This window comes from Anopheles coluzzii, chromosome 2, assembly GCF_943734685.1.
Source record: "Anopheles coluzzii chromosome 2, AcolN3, whole genome shotgun sequence".
Taxonomy (NCBI): Eukaryota; Metazoa; Arthropoda; class Insecta; order Diptera; family Culicidae; genus Anopheles; species Anopheles coluzzii.
In genome coordinates this window covers 68848798-68861927 of record NC_064670.1, presented here as the reverse complement: position 1 = coordinate 68861927, position 13130 = coordinate 68848798, and the positions used below count along the sequence as shown (strand labels likewise).

Here is a 13130-nt window from a genome sequence, read left to right as displayed (position 1 = left end):
TGAATGAAAAATACCAACTGATTCTTTTACTACACCTGTTTTCAGCTACGTTCGCCTGCTTTGAATCGCATGCCACTATGATCGTATGAGTGCATCCTCGGTTGAATCGCGTGCCAGTACGGTTGAATCTCGTTCCACTACGGTCGAATCATATGCCACTACGATCGAATCGTGGGCCGCTACCATTGGATTTCTGAAAGGTAGGGCATAGTAAACTGTTTATTTACGTTTGAAAGCTGCTCCTTTCTTCGCCGATGGCAATTCGTTTGTAAAATTTTAATGGTAATTGTTCATAATAGGTAAAAACCACAAATAATAGTTGAAAACAAGGATTTTACCATTAACAAGGAACACCGAATATTAGCTGAAAACAAGGATGTTACTGTTAACAAGGAACCACGAATATTCGTTAATAACAAGGATTTCACGTGTAATCAGTGAATAATTACTTTTTATTAGAATTTTACAAACGAATTGCTATCCGCGAAGAAAGAAGCAGTTTTTAAACGTAAACTAACAGTTTACTATGCCCTACCTTTCAGATCCAATCCAATGGTAGCGGCACACGATTCGACCGTAGTGGCATATGATTCGACTGTAGTGGAACGCGATTCAACCGTACTGGCACGCTATTCAATCATGGATGCACGCATTCGATCGTAGTGGGATGCGATTCAAAGCAGGCAGTTTGCGATTCGATGAAAACGGTACGAGATTCGAACGTAGCTGGAAACAGGTGTATTTAGTGCGTTCTTTTGATTTAGTTTTGGCGTAATAATAGAAAAGCTGCTTGGTCTGAAGACGAGACTAGAATGAGAGCGATCTCTCCGTTTATTCTATCGTAGTCTTCTAGATCAGCAGTGTCAAACTCATCTCATCAGAGGGCCGCTAGTACAAATTTTCAGTGATTCGCGGGCCGCAAAGTTGAGAATGGAAAATATACCTCAATGTTTATGTAAAATACTTTTTTAGATTTTTATTGTTAAACAAATTGAATTTTTTTACTCCTCGCTTCTTATCTGAAATCGTTTGTTATGTACAAATTCACGATGTTATTTTTATATGTGCTCTTTTTTATATGAGAAAATTTTTTAATGTACTTTCAATGTTATTATTAAAATAGGACATTTTTCATTACTCGCGTTCTCTTACGGCAGTTCTGCTAGAAAATATTTGTCAAACACACTTTTTCACTGAAGTAGGAGAAGTCAAGCAGCCTACAGTGATTCTTTTTCAAGCAATCCGAGCTATCCATCACTGGATGAATAACAAAAATATTTCCTTGCAATTTTTGACAGATCAAGAGAAAAATTGTAATAACACGTGTTTAAACATTATTTTTCGCTAATTTCCAAGTTCCAAGTGTTCTGGTGATATATTCATTTCTTATAACAAGAATCCGTATTTTACGAATAACTTTTTTTTAAATTACGATAATTTTATCTCACGAAGAGTCGTGGTGTGTGATCCCATACAGATCGGCAAATCTGTTTTGACACTTGAAGGGAGATGATTTGCGAATTGAGGAATTGAGGACTGTGTGAGCTAATCTATTAATAAGCTTTGTATTGCAGGGCATAGGCATTTCGATTATTTTTATCCTTAATCTAAATCCTTTAAGCTTAAGCGTAATCATATCATTTTGGTTTTGATTTTTGGGGAGGTTGGAAATTACATTAATTCGTCTTGCAGAATGTTGGGTACAAATAATTCCAACTTGGCTACAATATTTTTTATCATTTATGGTGGCATGATTATGACAAAAAACAGAAAACGGAAAAACAGAAAAAATAGAAACATTCGGAGCCGAATGAATCCTTTACTCGGCAGTCGGGGGCATGGAGATTGTCAAATTCGGCGGGACAACCGATTACTCCAACGGTTCCGAATGGCTCTAAACGGCTCTATAGGCTTCGGACGGCACCGAACGGAACTGTTGGTTTGATTTGGCCGGATTCGAAGTCGGAATAGCTATGATCGGAAATGGTTTTGAGCCGTGGATGCGATTCCGACAATCAATCACCAGTTGTTGAAAAATTTCCTAGTGTGTGTATCAAGATATTTTCATTCCTTTTTCGTTTGTAGACAGTTGACGCAAATTCTTTTTCCATACATAATTTGCAATCGAGTGTGCACAAAATTATGCTAATATTCAGAATTGAATCGAAACATAATGCGACTGAGCTTGCATTCGATTTGATGATTCTTAAGGGTCTCGATTGATATGTACGTTTGTGTAGAATAAGTTTATGAGATGTTATGGGTACATTCATGTTAGTTTCGAAAAATATACCAACAAAAGGATTGTGCTTCTCTGGAAAATTTAATACACTTTGACAAATAGTAATAACAGATTTATGGTTTGCAGTGCTTTTAGCAATTCTCAAAATACTCTCGCGGGCCGCATGCGGCCCGTGGGCCGCCAGTTTGACATACCTGCTCTAGATGATCGTTATCGGTTCGCTTCGTAGTGTTAGATGTTCGTTATCCTTCGGTTCGTCTTTTCTTAGTGTTAGCTTCGTGGCGTTAGTGTTAGTGTGTTAGCACGGACTACGACTGGAAAATATGTGTTAGCACGGACTTCGACTGGATAGCGTTAGCGCGGGACAGTGCTGTGCATAAAAAGGCTAAGCTGCCACATGTATATTTATATGCATATACAGTCAGTCCAAAAAGTATTCGTCTAGCTGAATATTTTGCAGAAAAAGGCGAATTATGGTCGCAATATGCATGGGGTGGTAAAAATAATCATGGGGTTTGATAAAGGGACTATCAATACACATATACTGCTAAAAAATAACCATTAAAATCGTGCAATAGCAACCAAAACACATAAGAGCTAATAAAAAGTCCTTTGATGGGTGCTCAAAAAGTATTCGTCTATCAGGCTTTTGGCGTAATATGCTTAAGAAAACAAAGAATATGGAATTAAAAAATGTTCTGATCTTGTTTCTTATTCCATTTATGACTACTGGTGACTACTTGCACAACGCAAGAACTCATTTGAACCATTAAAAAGGCGTATTTTGACCCCTACATCCTACAAGCTTATTCTAATTATTCTCTAGTAGAAAGATTGCATTTCCGTGCCACATAGCCAAGTTCCATTGAGAAAATGGCAACTGATATCATATTGAGAGTCTATTAAATCATTTTCATCAGTTTGGTTTCAGCTGGTTTGGTGTTTCGGGCAAATGACAATGCTCTGTATGTTCTCCAGCTCGACCGGTCTTGAAACATGTGGTACTTTTTAAGCACAATTTCTCAGAACTGGAACCCAAAGTACTTAAAAACTGCAATAATATATTTCCTCATCTCGTGTGCTATCAATTTGAATCATTTTTATAGATCTCCTTTTCTCAATGAGTCCTGGTATAATGACACCATGGTGTTACCGTTAAACGAGATTTGGTTGTTACATCTTAGTAGACTGTTTTCGCTAAACTAGACGGCGGCCGTATGACCTTGACGAGTTATACTTGATTTAATATGTTAGTTCAGCCTAATTTCAAATGATTTTTTTGAATTATTTGATTTGATTAGACCAGTTTTGGTCACTTTCTCCGTGTGGTATTACTCAAACAAAACATGTTTGTAAGAACTCACCCATTCAAGGCATAACATGACCAGCTACAATGAAATGCAGTATGACTTATCAACCAAATGTGACCCATATCTTTTCCTGTTCTTATTGGCCATCATAAAATGCACTGATTCCTTGGTAATATTTGATTTTTTGGACATTGAAACTGCTTCATTCGTTAGATTTACCGTCAATGATGGCTGCTTACATGGCAGCTTGTCATACAATTAGTATCAGAAAATGACCAAACGCTGATCAAATGAAGGAACGAGGCCTCCCACACATTTTGTAACCTTCAAAAATGGGTAGGATAGGTTATGCATAGGATTAAGATACGATTTTCGCCATCATTTTCCATTCATTTAACTTCCCCGCCTGTAGTGACTCTCTGACTACTTGAAGTGCAATTGAAACAACAGAATTGCATTAGTTTAGATAGAAGTAACTAGCTGATTGATAATAATAAATTTAGTCACGCCTGACGTAGTACTTGGCCAGCGTAAATGATTAAAAAGCTAGTTAGACGAATACTTTTTGCGCACCCATCAAAGGACTTTTTTTAGCTTTTTAAGTGGTTTGGTTGCTATTGCACGATTTTAATGGTTATTTTTTTGCAATACATGTGTATTGATGGTCTCTTTATCAAACCTCTTCATTACTTTTACCGCCCCATGCCTGTTGCGTTCATAATTCGCTTTTTGCTGTAAAATATTCAGCTAGACGAATACTTTTTGGACTGACCCAATTACATTTTCCAGCACGAATAATTCGAGCGATTTCCCTTAAACTGGAGCCTTAAACTTCCCTTAAACTGCACCAGTTTAAGGGAATTCAGAAAAAAATCCTTTAAAATCAACTATGAATCGGCTTTTTCGCTACTTTCTTCTAGATTCGCTTGGAAATGATGTTTCCTATCGTTATAGTTGGTCATGTTCCCATTTTATACTTAAATAATACCCATTTTTTATAGAATACCGTCACACAAAATTAGCTTTTGTTTTTCATCTAAAAACCATAGCTATGAATGAAAAATGAGCTCGACGGCGTCGTCTATCGATAGAGGAACGTCTAATTTACGAACACACCAAATCTTGTCGCTTTCAACACGCTTGATCACACACAAATCAACAATTTTAATCGTATCGAGTACTAATCGAGCAGATATGGGAAAACAATTTCGAGCAATGTCACTTGGGGACTGAATACAGTGGTTCACAGTCAAATAAACAACAGTCCACATGATTAATAAGTATTAAACAGCTTTGAATTGTTGTTGTTTGAACAGTTTATAGAGGCTTTGGCTCCAACGGCGTTTTTTCGCCTCTTGAAACGGCTTTAAATGCATTTAGAAGGCATTTAAGGCCTTCCGCCGACAATCTTCTCGTAACAGCCGAAGAGTGCGGACGTGATCTATCTCGCGCTCCTCGACTGTCCCGACATGTATACCATGTGAGCAGTGCAGTGCTGGAAAGTGTTGTTCGTGTTTGGTGTTTCAGGAGATTTGTGCTGTAGTATAGTGCGCGTGGGGAAAAAAAACAAAGCTTAGATATCCTTTTAAGTCGTTCGTCGTTCTTTTCACAGCGAGACGTTGAAGTTAATATAAAAAAAAAAATAAAAGCTAATCCAACGCATTTTACGTTGTTGGCTTTTCTCAAAGCGCTACGTAAGGTGTTGTGGCTCAAGGTTATAACTTGTTTTGTGAGTGCAGATGGTATAAGTTTCTAAGGGGTTAGGGTTTTGAAGACATTAGTCAGGTGGACTCTCATAAGACATTTGTGTTCAGAAGTGAAGTGGTATTGTGGTGCACAATGGAACAATAGAAAAAAAAATTAAATTGCCCTACAGACAAAGAGCGGGTTATTTTTAACATGGTGTGCGTGCACCCGCAAATTCACCCAAAAGGAATACTTTATCTGGGTGTTTCAAAAGAAGGGGGTGGGGGCCTGGATTTTTTCCATAAAAATTCTAATAAAATGATCAATTGTGTATATAGTTAGTTGCGCTCCAATGAATAGGTATACTGAGCCGAATTTCATATAGATCAATTGGTTTTTCCCGATTCCCGATCTATCGATTTATGTTGAGTTTCAAAATTGAGCAGTATATTATATATTTTCAATCTAACCAAATAAGCTCTCAAACATCATGGGAACAATCAACGGATAAAATATTCACACCACCGTAAAGCTGAGAAAACGTGAAAATTTTTGTGGGATTAATTGAAAACAACTTTCTTTTTGTCATTGAAAAATCCAATTTCAAAAAAGGTACAACTTTTGGGGCAAAAGAGCCACCTCTATTTGGGGCAAGTGTGCCACCGTCTTTCATAGGCGCGAGCTTTCAAAACTGTAAACATTGTTGTAGTGTGCAGCGGTAAGGTGCACTTTTACGAGCGGATTCCACCCCGAAAAACAGACCAGCAACAAACCATATTACGATACAGTTTGTGATGAAAAAGGGTTCATTGCTGACTCAAGACATGTAGAAATACATATACTAGTGAAAAAACGTAACAATTTCCAGTTATCTAAGATATAAGTTTATTTTATCCAGGAGGCCGTCTTGCCCCATACGTGTGGCACTCTTGCCCCATAGCCCAAAAACAACGTTTTTTTAGAGTCTTTTTAAAACGCTTCAAAAACAGGTTTGTTTGCACTTTTTTCAAGCGAAATTCATTTATGAGTGAGAAAGAGGATGTAAAACGGTTATGAGATTTAAATCGGCTTTTGACAAACACGTTTTAGTGAGTTTCCCTTCGTTTTAATATCTCCCTTCCCCTTTTTTGCCAGGATTTATTTCCAAAATTAAACTGTGCACACCATTATACTAACATAGGGGGCCTTCACGATTCTAGTTAGTTTTTTGTATGGAGTTTGACAGTTGGAGGCTGAAATCATGTAAACAATCCATACAAAACCACACAAAAAACTAGCCTGCGATTTTCAGTCTAGAAAATTTTAGCCTAAACGCTCGAATTATATTCGAGTACCTGCTCGAAAACACGGTGTTCCCGCTGCGCAAAGCGACGCAACCCGCTGCGCAAATTCGAGCAGTTTCCAGCGCAGAAAATGCACCAAAATCTGCGCTGGCCAGCGCAGATTTGGCCTGGTCTCCCGCGCTGTTCTTCAGCGATTTCTGCGCTGGGTCGCGCAGTTCGGGCAGTTCGGACAGTTCGGACAGTTCGGGCGGCGGCGGAGCAAAAAAAAAACGGTCAAAAAATTTAAAAAAATAATGGCGCCCATTTTTTCGTCCGCTTCTTCTCCCTCCCTCGCCCTGCCTTGCACTACTTGCGCTTCAGCCCGTGCCTTCCGCCGCCAGCTGATTGGGTGTTTGTGGTGTATGCGTTGATTCATATATGTGCATTGCGGTTGTGTATTGTTATTGGTGGGTGTTAGCATTTATTAATTAGTGTGTGACCTTGGGACGATGCGGGAGAAGCTGGATTGGGATTTAAAGTGTTATCGGTGTATTGATGAATTATTTTATTTCGTGCCGCTGCTGATGAGACCATTCGATGCCCCTGCCAGTTGAGGGTGACGAAGCCTATTTAAAACAAGCGTAGGAGAACGTCTAACACTAATCTAATATTTTTTAATTTGAACATGTTTGATGCTTCAACGACCTTCTAAGCATCATGTAGCACAGTGTATAGTGGTTATATTTTTTTTTAATTTGCCGAAATCTGTTTCGAGTTTTTGGGTCTCGACACACACACGCACGCACACAGCGCGGGGAAAGTGACCGTTCACTCTATCATGCCGCGATCCCCCACCCCGTCCGGCGCTAGGGATGAGGATGCGCTATATGATAGCTGATGTTAGCGGATGGGGAGGGGGGTTTGGTGGGGGTGCGTGCTTGCGTGCGCGCTTTCGTAGGTGCGTTCTCGCGTGCGCGCGTTCGTAGGTACCTTATCGCGTGCGCGCGCGCGCGTTTGTTTGTGTGTGTGTGTGTGTGTGTGAGTTTGCGCGCGTGTTTGTATGTGTGCGTGCGTTTGGAAACCCCAGAACTATTTGATTCTGATGGGTACATTTTCATCCGCTGCGGCTACAAAGTCCATGCATTTTCGATCTCGCTACTTGAGAGACAACACAACCATTGGCATTGGCATCTTTGCGATCGGCTCTGCTGTTGGGGGTGTTAAAAAGGCACACGATCAAACCAAACGTGCGTGTGATATGTAGCAAATTTCTTTCCCATTCCGCTAGCGGACGCAAGTGGAAACAAAACTTGAATTGAATTCATACAAAAGAGGATTCTGGATTTGTTTATTACGGTGCGCGTATGGTGCTGCACCAGTCCGTCCAGAATCGGGCGGCTTGTTGACTTGTCGGTATCGTGACGCCGATTGACCGGCAATGCCTTGGAATGAGTTCGGATCGGTAGATTCATGTTTTGGTCGATTGCATTCCGTTGATTTGTCGCGCCACCGCGGGACACCCGGCAGCAACAAAGTCAAAACAAAAACCTTCCCCGAGTGTGGACTGCTATGCTAAGTTCTTCTTCTTATTATTATTATTCTTATTATTGGCGTAATGGCCTACGCGATCATACCGGCCTTTTCAGGATTTGAGTACCACGTAGCCGGATAGTCACCTCTTGCTACGGCGGACGGTTCATACGCGGTTAGAACCCACGACGGGCATGCAGATGTGCGGAATGATGGCGGTGCCGCGGGCCCGCTCCTATCCAGCGTGCAACTTGCATACTGCCACACTGTCTCCTGCCCGGTGCATACGCAGCAGGCAGGGGGAATGATGCACCTCCACAGTAAAAAAAAAACACCGTCATGAACCAGCGGTGGACCTAACGGTAGGCGGACTAGGCGGTCGCCGAAGATTTCTAGTCTGTAGTATGCCGTATGTCTACAAGTGGACAGATTATTAGCGACAAGGGCCCCCGGAAAGATGGTCTTTAGGGCTCCGTGGCTGGAGAACCATTTGCACCTCCCCTCCCCCCATGGCGACTACAATTTTAGGGCCTGTGACCGATGATCGTAGGGGTCCCATGGTCACCCCCCCCCCCATCCGCTGGCAAATTAAGTATACTGTTCAATCTTCCAACAGCTGTGTGTCAGTACCCCCACCTTAGGGGCCTCAATTCGTCTTTCCGCCTTTCATCATAACATTCCGGAAGAAATTACATTTGGCGACAGATTTGCATACACACGCACACTCACAATCATGCGCAGGATGCTTAGCATATCTATGTAATCCACAACAGACGAAAGCAAAAGCTTAGTGTTAGAAACGTGTTAGAGCGAATTAGGGTTCTGCTTGTTACACAGCAAACCCTCCATCGTGCGCTAGCGATTCCGTAGTCATTTTTACATTGCATCGATTAAACTCATTGCGCTTTTTTGGTTTGATTTGTGAAAATGCAACTTCATCGCCGCAATGTTTGTTAACGGCATTTTTAGGCGCCACAACAGCTCGCGAGCATTGTCCACACGCGCGAAAGAGATAGCGCTATGGAGGGAAAAAGCACGGACGATGGCTGACAGCGATTGGCCGTCTGACGCACCAACACATTCAAACCTTCGGCAGCGCGCTCAGGCGAGGGGTATGAGGCGGAGCCAGGGACGGGCAGCTCGACGAGCTGCTCGACAAATTTGCCGTTGGAGAGAAAAGGAGGGCATGATAAAATTCTCAGAACTTCATGATTTCTTGCGTCGCTTTGCGCAGCGGGTCATGATTTCTTGCGTCGCTTTGCGCAGCGGGTGTTGATCCTGGTTCTTCTCACTGCACTGTACGGGCCACCTGCACTACGACACAACCGCAGATTTTGTTGTCTCCGTTCGCCGTGAAACATACATGAAATGGAAGAAAAATGATATTAATTAGGAGGGGAGATGTTGGTTGATAATTTTAATCACTTTTACTTACCTCACATAAGAATGATTTCCATTTTTACGCGGTTTATCCGCTGACTGCCAGGGGCTGTAACACCACCCAACCATAAACCTCACTGGACTGAAAATATTTAAAGCCTACTGCGTGAATGTGTGCAGCGGAAAGCGGGACGAAATGGGCATGTGGGGCAAAATGGGCACCCACTATTTAAGCATTATTTCACTACAAAGATACTTTCCAATGCTCAAAATGTATTTATCAGAGTGTTCTATGGACATCATATAAGTTTCATAACCCTTACATAACAAATAACCAAGAAAAATGCAAAATAAATTTTAGTAGCATATTGATGTAATTTTCGCCACTTAGAAAATAAGCTTAAACCAGTGTCACAGGGATGCGTTGAAGTTTTACAAGATATGTTTTTAAAAATATGATATTTCTATACATTTTGTCTGCAGAAAGCAAGGCGATATAACAAAAAATACAAAAATGATTCACGGTAGATGCTTTTGACATACGGCGCTTGGTGAGGTTATGTTGTTTTTTTTTTAAACAGCGGGTTCTTTATTATATTACATATATAAATATATATAAAAAACCCTCTCCCGTCCCCTACAAACTGTCCCGCGAGGGCTTTTTTGTGAGGGGTATGTGGTGCATGGACCTTACACATTTGTGCAATACGCAATACGCTCCAAAAAGGCGCTGCAAGTCCCTTCCTGTTTGTTGTCGCCGCCTCTGTCTATACCTCGCCGAACTCGGCCTGTTTGTCTCACGGCGAGCTGCCGTCGTTGGTGACGCTGGTGGAGTTAGACGAAGCCCGGTGCTCTGTTCTTCCCTGCGTTGCGCTCTAGCCGCTCTCCGTGCAGCGTTGCGTCGTTCGTTTCGTGCTGCTGCTACTGCCGTACGACGCGCCTCCATGTTCACGATTTCTTCGTCGTGTTCGACTATCTCCTGTTCTGCTCGGTTAGCCCTTTCCTCGTCCCAGCACCGCTGAAGCTCAGCCGTTATACGACGAGCGGCTTCGCATACGCGGCTCCAGCTCGCAGGCCCATCGTGTGTATCGACTGGCTCCGACGCTGGCGGCGTCATCGTCCCATTCTTGTTAGCAGTTTTCTGATGGTCTGCTAACGCTCCGTCCTTCGAATCTCGTCCCGTGTTTCCGTTCGTTCAGGTGCATGTATGCGGTTGTACACGCGGGCATCTTCTTTTACCAGGTGGCATATCGGTGTCAGACCGGCGAGCAGGGTGGCCGTCTCGTACCTTACAGAACGGAATGCTCGTGCCACCCTGATTGCTGTCCTCCATTGGACACGTTGCAGCAGCCTACGACACTCCCTGGTCTCGAGCGCCTCCGACCATATGGGAGCCGCGTACCTCAGTATCGATTCTACCACATGCGCTAACAGCCTCGACTTGGCCGTCCTTGGAACGCTGTGGTTCCGCATCAGTCGCGAGACAGCGACCGCAACACGAGTCGCTTTCTCGGTCACCTTCCGAACGTGTGGCAGCCAGGAGAGGTGATCGTGCAGCATCACGCCGAGGTACTTAATGGAGCGCGACGATCGTACCTCTACATCTCCAATGCGGATGACCACTTGTCGCGGGCGCTTCACACTGGCAATAAGCACGGTTTCCGTTTTCGCCGGAGCAAGTTCCAGACAATGCTGCGCCATCCACTGCTGTACTTGTGCAACCGCCTCCTCCGCTGCTGCCTGCACCGCTTCCGTTGACGTACCCGGGACCAACAGCACCAAGTCATCGGCGTATCCGACGATTACTGTCCCGGACGGAAACTGCATGTCTAGTAACCCGTCATACATTATATTCCACAACGTGGGGCCCAATATGGACCCCTGTGGAACTCCGGCGGTGACGGGCCGTTCGACGGGGCCCTCGCTGGTTTCGAAAAGTAACTGGCAATCTTCGAAGTAACTCCTTATGATAGGAACTCCTTTGGTCCGCAATGCTTCGGCGATGGACTGCCAGCTGGCCGTATTAAAGGCATTGCGGACGTCCAGCGCGACCACTAATAGGAAGCGTTCATCCCTCCGATTCGTGCGGCGGAACGACATCGCTCTCTTTCCTGCGTCGACCACTTGTTGAATCGCGGTAATAGTTGAGCGCCCTTTCCTGAATCCGAACTGGCAGTCGGAAAGCTTCGGCTCAGCAGAATCTTCCAGGTGCTCGTTCAGCCGGTTTAAGATAAGGCGCTCGAGTACCTTCCCCAGTGCATCAAGCATGCACAGGGGGCGATACGAACCACTCTCTCCTGGAGGTTTCCCTGGCTTCGGAAGAAGTATCAAGCGCTGCCGCTTCCATTGCCCCGGAAAAACGGCGCGGTTGAGACAGTCCTGATACAATGCTCTGAAAACCTCCGGGAACTCCATGATGGCGGTCTTCACGGCGGCATTAGGTATACCGTCCAACCCTGGAGCTTTGCGGTTACTCATTCGACTGGCTATGAGTTTTAGTTCGATCTCATTTACCGGAGTCACAGGACTGGTCGATGACGTTCTGTCTCTGCTGGATCAGTGGTCTCGGGCCACTCAAAGGATAGGCGTATCGGGAAAAGGTCGGACACGATAAGCTCCAGTCTATCTCGTTGCGTCTCTGGTGGCGTTCGATTGCCACGGAGGTGAGACATAACGACCTGAAAACCAGTGCCGAATTCGTTCTCCTCCGCAGTATTTATTAGCTCCTGGAACTGTGTTCTTTTGCTGACTCTAATTGCTCGGCTTAGCTCACTCCTAGCTGTCCTGTAGTCCGCCGATGCGAAGCTCCTTTCCTCCAGATCCATCGTTCTCTGCACGCGATCTCTCGCTGCTTCGCAGTCCTTGCGAAGTTGCGCCAACTCCGGTGTCCACCAATACATATCGGCATGCGGGTCTCGGTGGAGTTTAGATGCGCGCTGCATTGTTTGATCGCACGCTTTCAGCATGATTACGACCATGGTCTCATGCGTAACCGCACGCTGCTCGAATCGTAGTGAGCGAAGTGTCTCTATGAACGCTTCAGCGGAAAATTGTGTTGTTTTTCACCTCCTGCCGGCGTGCTGTAGGCGATTTCAAGATGGTGGAATATCATTGCTCTGTTGTGAAGGCTGATGGTTTGGTGGCAATCCTGTTTGCTGTGGCTATGTTCGCTGTCCGGATGATGCTGATGCTGTTAGCCTAATAGAATAGGACACATATCGGTGGTCTGATGCCGTATATAGAGGGCTCACTGACCATGTATCATCGTGGGTGATGAACGAGCTCGCGAAGGTGACGTCGATGACACTTGATCTGATCTCATCATAGGTCCGAAATGTAGGGGTAACACCGCGATTTAGAACTTGGAGACCCAACTCCTCTCTCATTGGATTTAGTGCTTCCCCACTCCTCGTCCCATGCGTTGAAATCACCGGCGATTATGACTTTTGCGTGGGAACAGGCTTCAAGCTCCACAGCTTCCAGGTAGCACTCATACTCATTGACGTTGAGGCGAGGAGGAGCGTAGCAGCTGATGAAAGTAATGCCTCCAACCTCCGCTGCTACCAGGCCCGAAACATCACTAGTCCATACCCGTTGTATCGGATATTGGCCAGTGGCAACTATTGCTACGCTTTTCAACGGGTCAAAAGCCCACCTTCCGTTGTTCTCTGGGGGCCTGTATAGTTCAGAAAGCACGACGACCTCAATACGTTCTTCACC

The 13130-nt window shown here is 44.1% G+C and overlaps 1 protein-coding gene across 5 annotated transcripts in view; it reads left to right on the top strand.

Moving 5' to 3' along the window:
* Positions 1–13130, top strand: part of LOC120948574 (centrosomal protein of 164 kDa) — a 54049-nt gene that overhangs the window by 28576 nt on the left and 12343 nt on the right. Inside the window, exon 5 of one of the 5 annotated variants that reach the window (XM_040365076.2) lies at positions 46–183. The exons of the other annotated variants lie outside the window; for them this stretch is intronic. Coding sequence (XP_040221010.2) covers positions 46–89 — 44 coding nt within the window. The 3' untranslated portion in view covers positions 90–183. Of the gene's footprint in view, positions 1–45; positions 184–13130 lie in introns of those variants that run through there. 5 annotated transcript variants of the gene reach the window in all.